The sequence below is a fragment of the Limanda limanda genome, chromosome 21, assembly GCF_963576545.1.
Source record: "Limanda limanda chromosome 21, fLimLim1.1, whole genome shotgun sequence".
Classification (NCBI taxonomy): domain Eukaryota; kingdom Metazoa; phylum Chordata; class Actinopteri; order Pleuronectiformes; family Pleuronectidae; genus Limanda; species Limanda limanda.
This window is the reverse complement of record NC_083656.1, coordinates 16,171,867-16,183,137: the sequence shown is the minus strand read 5'-3', so window position 1 is coordinate 16,183,137 and position 11,271 is coordinate 16,171,867. Positions and strand designations below refer to the sequence as shown.

Genomic DNA, 11,271 nt, shown 5'->3' with positions numbered 1-11,271 from the left:
AGCGATTAAGTCCCGCCTCTGTGAAGCGTGTGCGGCGTCGTGATTGGTTGTTGTGCCCCCTGCGAACCACATCCGCCCCTACGAGGACGCTGATTGGCTGAATTGCAAATCAGCTTCACTATCAACCCATAGTGGCTCAATGTGACGATCAGAGTGGATGGAAATTCAAATCCACATCAAAGACCAAGCTGGATGAGTGTTTTTTTCACAAAAGCCATGAAACCCACGACTATATTCGTAAACAATTTATTATTAACAGATCCACAATCGCAAAAGCTCAAGCTCCCAAATGACATGACAGTTTGGTTTCATCTGCTGACTTCACGTCTCCTGTAAATAACAAGCTGTCAAAACGGGTTTCTGTACAATGCTCTAGCGACCTCTAGTGGATCCCACCTAAAAAACAAACGAAAAGAGAAAAAGGAAGGAAAAAAACAAAACAGCAAAACAGTGCACCAGATTGTGAACGACTCCTGCGTTGTGCCAATTTTGGTCAAGGGCATGTACATGTGTACAGATTTGACTATGGATGATATCTACATTCTTACCAAAGGAGTGAGGGAAACGATTGTTTGCAGTCTTTACAAATGTTGAGTATATCCGATTCATTACTCGTCAGCCATAGAGGTGTTTACCTCTTACGTAATGCTCTTGAGTTACAGCCATCATGCAGCAGAACCAAAACAAACAGTGAGATTATTCACACATATGTTGGAACAAAAAGTCCAGTTTTTATTATTGTGGTTTCTGTTAATGTAGCAGTGGCGCTCCATCCTGAACATTGATAAATAAAACACTGACAAAAATTGTAATCTTTTTTTCCTTTTCTGTAAGGACCTTTTTTGTTATCCTTAAGACACTGTGAAGAAAGAATAACCAAATTTATCATCATTCCACACACTTAGATTATCCTTGACCAACGTCCTTATGCAATAGAATGTTTGTTTTTCCTCTTTAAAAAAAATCCAACTCATCCTGGGAAGAACGTGTTGGGCAGCTGCAGCGTTCTGTCCCTGTCCAAGGCCCCTCAGGAGTAACTTGATGTTTTGCTACCAACATCGTCCTCCGCTGATCCCATACTCTAGAGAAAAAAAAGAAGTGTGACACGTGTCAAAACTCTGTCATCAGTGCAGAAAACAAACCCAACAACTAAGAGCAAACAGGTTTGTGCTACAGTTCCTTGAACAACAGCTGTCTCATTTATCTCTTGGAACCAACCAAGCGACTTTTCCAGGAAGCAGCTCTATGAACAAATGATCTGGATGCTTTCGCTGTGAAAACCCAATAGTGGTACATTAGTCCATGATCATATGTTTTCTGTTCTTTATTCAAGTGCAGGGTTTTCAGTTTGAGAGCAGGACTTACCGTTTCATGTTTATTTAATATTTTAAATCTGTGCAACAAGTGTTAAAATTCCCCAAGAGCAGACCTTTCAAGCATGCACGGATGCAATATGAGTGCGAAGAGAAAGAGCTGGAATGCAGGAAATATGTCCAAGTGACAAAATATCTGAGTGCAAGCACAGTTTGAGCATAAGCTGACAAATATTAAGCACAGGTCAGGTATGTGAGTGCAAGTCGGCTCTTAAACTGAAAGACCACTCTCTTGAATGAAGATAATGCCAATCTAGTTCTTACACTTTCATTAATTTCATTCCACTCTTGCTAAGCTACCATTCTACCATATATGGATTTATCTTTGTCCCATAAACTGACTGAATGTACATTTCCCAGAGAAAGAACGCACATCATGACATTCACAAGGAAAACGTCAGGGGCCTTCCCATACAAGTTCAAAGTAGATATTAGATGCTGTTTAACATCAACTCACCTTCTGCACAAATTGTGGGTTTACTGTGATTTCTTGATCCATAGACTTTAGCTTCTCATCCAGCTCTATACATTTCAACATCTGAAAGACGAAAAAAGGAAACGGCTTATTACTAAAGTTACTGGAACTTCCCAAACTGCGTTGGCAGCCTCGACGGGAAGCATGTCAGCATCAAGGCACCACCTCATGCCGGGAGTGACTTCTTTAATTATAAAAGGTCCTCACTCCATTGTCCTGAGGGCAACATGCGATGCCAGGTACAGCTTCACGATGGTGAACGTCGGAGGGTATGGACGGGAGAGCGACGGCGGCGTTTGCAAAGAAAGCGCATTTGGGTCACAGCTGGTCGACATAAAGTTGAATGTGTTAACTAGTGTTTTTGTGTGTTGGTCATTGTGTTTTTGGTTACATGTATTTGATTTATATTAAAGTGATTTTCTATTAGTTTAAACACGTCTCTTGCCCCTGTGATTTCACAAACCTGTGCTGTTGCACTTAACATATATTAATATTTCCTGGAGGTGAAACTCCCCAAGTGGCGTTGTGGCAACTTCTCAATATCCCCGCTTTCCCTCACGCTACATTCTGTTGTTGTCCATATTAGAATCGTAGTTGTGTTTGGGTTTTAAAGTGGCGGTATTGTGATATGGGGACTGAAACGACAACGAAAATTATGTTGTTCGGAAATGATGTCGTTAGCGGACCAATCACAGCCAAGGGGTATCCCTAGGCTCTCTGACATGCCGACGGATAGTTAGAAAAATCCCAAGTGTCCGTCTCCGTTAAAACGGAGTAGCATATATTGGCCTTAAGGGACTCGTACGTATGATTTTGACAAGAGTTTGTAGTGAAAATAGAGATGGGCTTCTTCACCTCTTGGTCAATTTTGTGAAGCATTGCTGGGTTGTTGTATTTTTCAGGGTTGTCGTGGAAGCAAACCATACCATCCTTTTGGTTAATGCTAGCATAGATCTCACCATCTTCAATCTGCAAAGAGACACAAAGAAGGGACATGAGGAAAAAACAACACAAATCAAAAACACAAGTTGTATTGATCAATACTAAACTGATCAAAGGGTTAGGGTTAGATGCTGTGTCAAGACATAAAATAGATATGATATACAATACAACATAGTGAACAGCTGATTCTGTTGAGTCATCCAACACAAACAAAAGCTGTGACTATGATTGAAGAGTCTATTTTTTTATATAATATAAAGCTGATCAGTTTAATGAAAAAGTAACTGTGTTGGGGTCGTCCTGGTGGATTATGGGTTTACGATCAAATACTACAGCAAATTCAATATCTCCAGGTCTAGTCTGGATGGGGGACTCAGAGTCTCTGTGTCTCAATTCGGGGGGGCTGCATCCTTTGTAGACCAATTACATTACAGAGACACGACAAAGCTGTCCCTCGAAGGCTCGTCCAAATGCTGCTGACAAGTGTGTCCTTCTACCCCCGAGCAACAGCGGCTCAACCGTGTGGCTCCTCTCTTATTCATTGCGCTTCAGTGACAGACTGTTTTTTTTTAAAATTTGAATTTCAGTACTTAACTGGACAGCTAACTGAACACTAGTTAAAAAGAAGTCTATTTCAACGTTTTGAATCAACCGGAGAGCATTTTCGTCCATAGCTCTGTTGCTGTGCGTTGGGTGGGACAAACCGGTGATGCAATAAGAAGACTAGAACATCTCCTTTCAGTTCATCCTGCGTGTTCTATGCTGCCATTGGAGCATGCAGCCACAATATACCCCCCGAAAACTTAAAGTATATGTTAATATAATTTAATGTATAAAGTAGGACTGTGAGATATCAGTTGATTATATTTTATACAACATGCATTCTGATGACCTGCGGCTGTGGCTCTGGACCAACTCACCATGTGTAAGACGTATTTCTCTGCTTCCTGGGGGCCCGACAGCTGCACTCGACTCGCCATGTCTTGCAAAGACAGTGTCAGGAAAGTCTGCGTGAGAAACAATAAAAAGACAGAGACAGAGACAGATTTAAACCAAATAACAATGGAAAGTCAAGTCACAGTTGGTTGGATGTTTAACATTGACGCTGACAAGCAGACAAAAAGACTAATTGATTAGGAATTTTGCTAAGAGCCTTGTTTAATCAACACACTGTAGATTTGGTAAAATATCATCATGAGAGTACATTTTAAGGATGAGGATTAGCAATATTTTGCTTAGTAACATTTATATTCAACATCTAGCAAAGGGACTGCCGATAAAAATTGGCCTCTCAGCTAACTCAGGTACATTTGTATGAATGTATATGTCAAGGTGTTTAGAACAAGCACATCTGCGGGGAGACAGGGATATGAAGGGACACTGACAGTTCACAGTGGACACACTTCGACTGAGCTTGAGAATTGAGGTTCTTCCAGATTCAAATTAAAAAAAATTAAGATAGGAACTAGGTCATCAGCAGTTACATGAGAATTCAATTTTTTTCATATTTTGTGAGTAGAAAAGACGGACTACATGTGGAATTTGGTTTTGCTGTCTTGTATTGAATAATAGAGTAAATCCAGGTCAAATCATCCCACCAGCATACAGTAGGGTAACTGCAGCCTCATTATGTGAAATATGTGGTGTGTGTTGATATAGAGGTAGAGGAGCACGTGCTCTTATAACTGTAAGGCAGGCGCACGCAGAGTCACACACAACATACACTTACCTTTGTTAGCCGCTGAATGTTCTTCTTGTAGAGGGAGGAGAGGCACTGTTTGACCAGGCCTGTGTTGCTGTCTCGTGTGAAGGTCTCGCTGTGTTTGTTGACCACGTTGCGCAGCTCAGCCGGGTTGTTGGTGGTGTAAACCTGAGCTAACTCATGGTATGCGTTGCTCAGGGGCTGATGGACGAGAAGAAAAGTAAGAAAGGAAACACATTAAGAGAAAAATAAATGATAAGATCATGAATAGAAATTAAGTGGCTTTAACAATATCAATGGTAACTGAATGAGTGAAGTCCCCCTAGTTATGAGCTAATGTGTGGACAATCCACAAGCCTTGGAGCTAAAAAAGGTGCCTTTCCCATGATCATTAGCTGCCAGCATTGAGTTACTGTTGTTACTTTATTCCATGAACAGTACCTCTGCCTTTACGTTCTTTGTAATAACTATGAATAGTTACGACATAAACAGTTTAATTTAACAAATTGAAAAAAAAGGTGCTTGATTTGACTGTATACATGAAATCTGGATAAAGGCTGTACACAATGACACAACCTTTTGGGTACTTGTGGGTCTGTACCATTAAAGTAACATTAAGGAGTTAAAACAGAGATGTCTGGACACAAACCATAACCACCATCTAGCAATTAACACCTAAAATACTCCAATATACTAGCAATACCACACACTGAGATATTTTAGCAAATATATAAAAAAAATTAAACTTAAATTGTTATCTTAATCTTTGAGATCTTAATCGTTGACATAAGCCTACGTTTCAAGTGTGATAGCAAAGGGTTTGAACACTAATGTCAATGTGATATTTCAGATTTTTAAGCACTCCTCTATTCATACTAGTTGTGTTCTTTTCACCAGTGCCATGCAGACTTACCTTGATGAACCTCCCTACTATTTGTGAGGTGTATTTGGGCAGCTGTTGCACTTTGCCGTGGAGAATGAGTGACACCAGGATGTATTTCTTATAGGCTTCCAACATGATGTGGCTCACTGCCATGGCTGGAGTGGTTATTGCCTGACGAGGGAAAATGCTAAACGTGATCAAAACAACATAGGCAACACAGGTGGGTACAAATGACAAATCCAGATTGGTTAAAAAATAAGTACCTGTTCATAAAAATACAGTGCTCTTTCAAAGTTTTTGAGGCCCGTGTAAATCATGCCACCATAGTAGTAGTAGCATAAAAAGTGCTTTGCGTCATAGGCTCCATTCTCCTTACAGATGTCCATCATGTCCAGCTCCAAGAAGGGCAGGGCAGGCTTGAAGCACTTTGCTAACAAGCACAGCTGCAGGGAGACAGGGATATGAAGGGTGACTGACAGTTCACAGTGGACATACTGCGACTGAGCTTGTCTTTGGATAATTTAACACAACACGGCATTCTAAAATAGTGTGCACCTGGGAGGAGGAAGTTATTGAAAAAAACAGGAAAGAACTTAAAGACTTAAATTTCTTCACTGATTAATCAGGCTCCAATCAAATTACCCCTTCTGGAAGAAAACCAACAGCTACCAGTGTAGAATGGAACATGAATTATCATATACAAGACCCTGATGTCTTTGCTAAAAGCTACTTTGCACTTAAATTCTAGAAGACAATGTATTATCGAGCAATCTGCGACAATTCCTGTGTCCAGGGAGACGTGTATGCCTTCCTGTTTACACTGGCACGATTATTCCGGATGTACGGGAGTAGTCATGTGATATGCTGTCTTCAAATGTGTATAGATATGAACCAGCCCCTTGTTGCATGACAAGGCCTTTAGGACTACAGCCATGGTGATGATGCTGCAGGGGGCGCTGACTCACCTGACACAGGTCTGCATGAACTGAGGTAAGTTGGTTTGTGTTCATCTGCATTTTGTCTATTGCCTGTTTAAGGATGACGACACCCCTCAATGGCTGTCAGAGAAGGAGAGGAAAAAAGTATTTGGTCAGCTACAGTTGCATGACACATCAAAACACACTAAGTGGTCTGTGACTGTACCGCACTTTAAAATGCTTTTAAATATTTAGAGCTCGAAGAAGGAAAACATGTGCCTCTTTGAAGCTGTGGTGATGGGGCCTCGGCTTATTGGACAGTGTTGAAAAATAGGACATAAATTGAACCATTTTTCTACCAGGTGGTAAATTGCTTTTGCAGCAGGGTACACTGAACATTTCATTCGATATTTTTCACCCATTCCCAGGCTACGTTGTCAAGAAAACATTTTACATACAAGTTTTAACTGTATACATACATAGTTACATTTTCTGATTTGACCCAATTCTATTTTTTATTACAAAATTGTCACACTTTGATGCCAAAAAAGTCTTAACTAAAATAAATAAACCAGTAATGTATTTTTAAATGATATTCAAACAGTTTGGTCCTCATTAGTAACTGTAGCACGACTGCAAAGGCTGCTGTGCGTCATGAATGAAAACAAATCGGTTGTGCGAAGGCATAACAGCAGGAGAAGCTACATCATTTATCAAGAGGAGGCTACATTAGAAAATACATTTTCCTGCATGTAGAATGGTCAGTCTTAAAGACAAAGAATGAGCAAATGAAACCATCCTCTATATCTCCACACATGATTGTCAAACATCTACGCCAGTTAATATGGATTTGAAAATGTATTTTGAAACCAAACCTCTTTTTTAATATCTAGTTGGACATTCCACCCTCACCCGAGTCAGAATTTTCAGTCTTACCTGTTTGCGCTCTACAAGGGCGTTTGTCAACTGGTGGCAGAGACCAGCAACTATGAAAAGAAACAGAGGGAAACCAAATGATTGAGTATCATGCACTGGTCACATGTGATAAGGACATACTCTATCTACACTTTGATGTAGACATGTCCTTTGACAATGGAGTTCATACATAACATGACGTTATAAAATTCTTCCTTTGTTTCTAAGACTGAATCTAATATTAAGGAAATAGCTGAGATAGGAGGTAGTTTTTGAACAAATATAAATAGCGTGGGGAAAAAAGGATTTAAGCAGACATCAAGCTCTTGGCTTTGCTCTATTTTTGGATGAGGAGGGGGAAGGGCCATACAAAGCAGAGATGTTGATGACTTACTGGAAACAAGGAAACAGTATAACGATCTTACTGAAGAGACAGTGGCATAATAGATACCTACATGTCTGGGACTGGATGTGTTGGCAAATGACTGTATGAATCATGGGATGACCTTGAATTATGCAGTTCCTCATTAGGACTGCTAATATTAACCTTTTGTTCGCCTGGGACAACTGTGACATTGATTAGGACTGCAAGTTGAAAATATTTGACTTTTTACAAGTGTCCTAAAACTTGGATAACGTACTATAGAAAAACAATCATTTTGTTGTCATCAATTTCTTGCAACACGTCTGTGTGATCGGTCCCTTATATTTCACAGATTCCATAGGACAACACAATGTGTTCTTATTTTTTAGTTGACACTCACAAAGATTTTGCTTTAGTTGTAAAACATTCTGCACATGAAAATGTATCATTACTAATGAAAGCACGTACACTTTAGTGGGCGTAATTCTCTTAAAACATGGCACAATTGGGCTGACTACTACTAGAAGTTTGGATAGTCGGGACTTACAAGTGTCTGTTGCATATCTAATGTGCTCCCCATTGCAGGTACTGATGAAGAGCTGGACTTGGGAGAAGAGGGTCTCAAAGTCAGGGATGTTTGGCATGGAGAACTTCACAAATCTGGAACAAAACAGGAGAAGAAAAACCACAGGGTAAAACAAAGAGACCTTGATACAGGGCTGAAAGCTTCACTGGTTACAAGAATACTTCTGCACGTGGGATGCCAATGAAAATACATCATTGGGACCTTTTGTTTACTGATTTACATGTAGTATACAAAGACATGTCAGGTTTTTCCATAAGGGAAAAAAAGTTAATATTATGGAAAGATATTTGTCAAAAACTTGAGGTAGTCAGGTTTGGGGGAGATGAGAACGGATCTAGGGCGTTAATAGTTCATTCTTTGTCTGAGATTTTTGCTTATTCCATCTACAAAATCCCCCATCACATGGATATGGACATACATTTAATATTGTTTCGAGAATACATATTTCTAGAATTAAATTTGTCTGTCAAGTTATAACCGCCCCTCTCTGTTATTTTGCCACATAACAAATATCTGAGTAGAATTGTGTCTCTAGTGCCAGAAACTTTGACTATGGGCAGAAAAGGTCTCTGCTTCGTCTCTGGTTCGACTCCACGGAGAAACAACAAAAAAACGAACCTGGATTGATCTGTCCAAAAATCCAAGAGGATTCTCCCTAACCTGTCTAGTGCCCCTGAGCAAGGCACCTTACTCCCCCAACATCTGCTCCCCGGGCGCCGTACATGGCTGCCCACTGCTCTGTGTGTCCTGCACCAGATGGGTTAAAAGCAGAGGTTAAATTTCCCTCCTTGCATGAGTGTGCTTGTGCATGTCTGTGCATGTGTTTGGGACAAATAAATGTATCTTAATCTTAAACTATCTTTCTATCTAGCCCTACGGCTTCTGCCCTGTTCTTCATCCAAACAGTGCAAAATGACCTTCAACAGGCACAAGAATACGACGATGTCTTGGCCAAGTTAAGACAAAAATAGACGGAAGTAAGGAGCATAATGAAGGCAGGGGTGTTTCAGGCATCCACAGCAGCAAACTTCCCTGGAGACAGAATTATTGACCTGGGCTACCTGCAGTAATGGCGGCAAACCTGGACAAAGTTATACCTCTTTTAAACCCAGCAACAAGACGTGGATTTACCTTTTTGCCCACCAACCCCCGGTGTTTCATGCTCCCCAAAGCGCACATCGTCTCGCCAAATCAGCGTGTTCACCCGAGTGTTACGTTTGCATCACTTATGTGTCATTTGACCCAGGGGTTAAAGCAGATTGAATCCATTCCCATTGCAAACAAAGGCCTGATGTTAGCAGGTGTTTTCTTCTAACCAGTGTAAAAAGGGGCTTCGGTGTGGTAGCAGGGTACTTACAGCACAGCCAGCACGCCTAGGGAGTGCTCCTGGATGTCCAAGGCCCCCAGCACCGTGTCCAGGTGGGACAGATTTTTGGCCAGCAGCTCCCCGCTTTTGTTGATCAACTCACACAGCTGAGTCATCTGGCCTAGGGGGGGTGAAGGTGGAAGACAAAGATGGAATGACAACAAAAAAAGAGAGAACATTTAAAACACTTGGAAACTTCTTGGATGTTCTTTAGATCATTGTTTCCAATTACATTATGTTGCAACGCTGGATGCAGATTATATATCAATCATCACTATTTTTAGGTGGGCACCGATTATGAGCAGTTGGATTTAACATCAGTAAGTGTCAACAGCACAAGGTCATTATTACATGAAGAACACAAGTGTCACATGCATGAGTATAAAACTGCAATGGGTTACGTAGGTTATAAATTATATTTAAAAAAGCTATCGCAGCAATTGTAAATAATGAAGTAAACTTGTCAAAAATCCACAAAGGTAAACAGGTAAATACTTGTGTCAAGTGTGCAACGGTTTTGTCTGTATTGTTTTTAATGGGATGAAATAACTGTTCACATTGCATTGTTCGTGTCTAAGTGTTCACAGAAGCTATTCTATAGTGCAGAGAACAGAATGACGAATTCAATTCTCATGACCGTCGTGTATTTATATATACATCGGCCGGTCAAGTGTCCTGTCAAGGCCTTGCAACAGAGGTAATACCAGTGGGATTGACAGATGACTTTAAACCAATGATATTCGCAAATTCAGTCTGGCAGCCAATCGCGTGGGGCCGGGGGCGGGACTACCGGTAGGCAGTCACCAGAAATTATTTTCTAGATCAAAAACAAAAAGTATGATTTTGACATTTTGTCGTATGAGCCACCAAGTTCGCGGCCATCCCCGGTGTCACCGAGTCCTAACGAATCTTCCGGGGACACTTTGCGCAACTCTCGTCGCCGGAGAAAGTCTCATTCGCGGTGTGTTTACATGATAAAGCAGAAAAAAGGGGCACTGGCCAGTTTGGCTGCGAGCTATCGGCAAGGCACTGGATAGCATATGCTAGCTACCTAGCTAAACCTTGCCCACTTGAATGGGTTCAGCGCGCCTACCTTGAGCAGAGAGCTGCCGCACGTTGTTCACAAACTGCTCCAAGGCTGAAGCCATTATTTCCCGGGTCCAAAGTGGAGGTAATTCGCACTGTATTTCATTCAAACGTCAGAAACGGCTCCGTCCGGACTGAGACAGGGGGCCACACAGCCGCCACTGAGGAGAAGGTATCGCGAGATCGTGAGCGCCGGAGCGAATTGAAACGAGATTTACCAACCGCCCGTTGGATTGTTAAAGGGCCAGCGACACGAATCACTGACGATGTTCCCCCTGTTGTTAGAAGAGTTTTAATATCTGGTGTTTATTTCACGTGTCGAGGGAATAGATGGGGCAAATAAGGGTAAAATATATACAGGGTTAGATGAACTCACATGTTATTAAATGTAAAGAGTTCTACTTGATTTGTCCACGTCCACTGATTATAACCAGCCAGCAAAGTTTGTTATAAATCTAAACACAAGATGCAGTAAACAATAAGGTAATAGTTATTAATCTTAACTGTAACTGTTTATTTGTAGATTTTTATTTATTGATGCAGATGAAATACATCAATTGTTATTATGTTATTGTCTAATTATACACTCACATACAATAATATATATTATATGTATGGACACAAACAAACACACGTGTCCCTCTAAAGTTGTGAGGACACTC

General features: G+C 40.9%; 1 protein-coding gene across 1 annotated transcript; it reads right to left on the bottom strand.

Annotated features, from left to right (window-relative positions):
• Positions 1 to 230: 230 nt before the first annotated feature.
• cops3 (COP9 signalosome subunit 3) lies at positions 231 to 10,777 on the bottom strand. The gene is made up of 12 exons (XM_061095198.1): positions 10,617 to 10,777; positions 9,515 to 9,644; positions 8,119 to 8,231; positions 7,229 to 7,278; positions 6,341 to 6,433; positions 5,639 to 5,818; positions 5,406 to 5,546; positions 4,520 to 4,693; positions 3,711 to 3,797; positions 2,704 to 2,817; positions 1,831 to 1,911; positions 231 to 1,081 (listed from the first exon to the last, which is right to left on the bottom strand). Exons 1-12 carry the CDS (start codon positions 10,669 to 10,671, stop codon positions 1,028 to 1,030), a joined length of 1,272 nt encoding a protein of 423 aa, XP_060951181.1. The 5' UTR covers positions 10,672 to 10,777; the 3' UTR covers positions 231 to 1,027.
• Between the last annotated feature and the right edge of the window lie 494 nt (positions 10,778 to 11,271).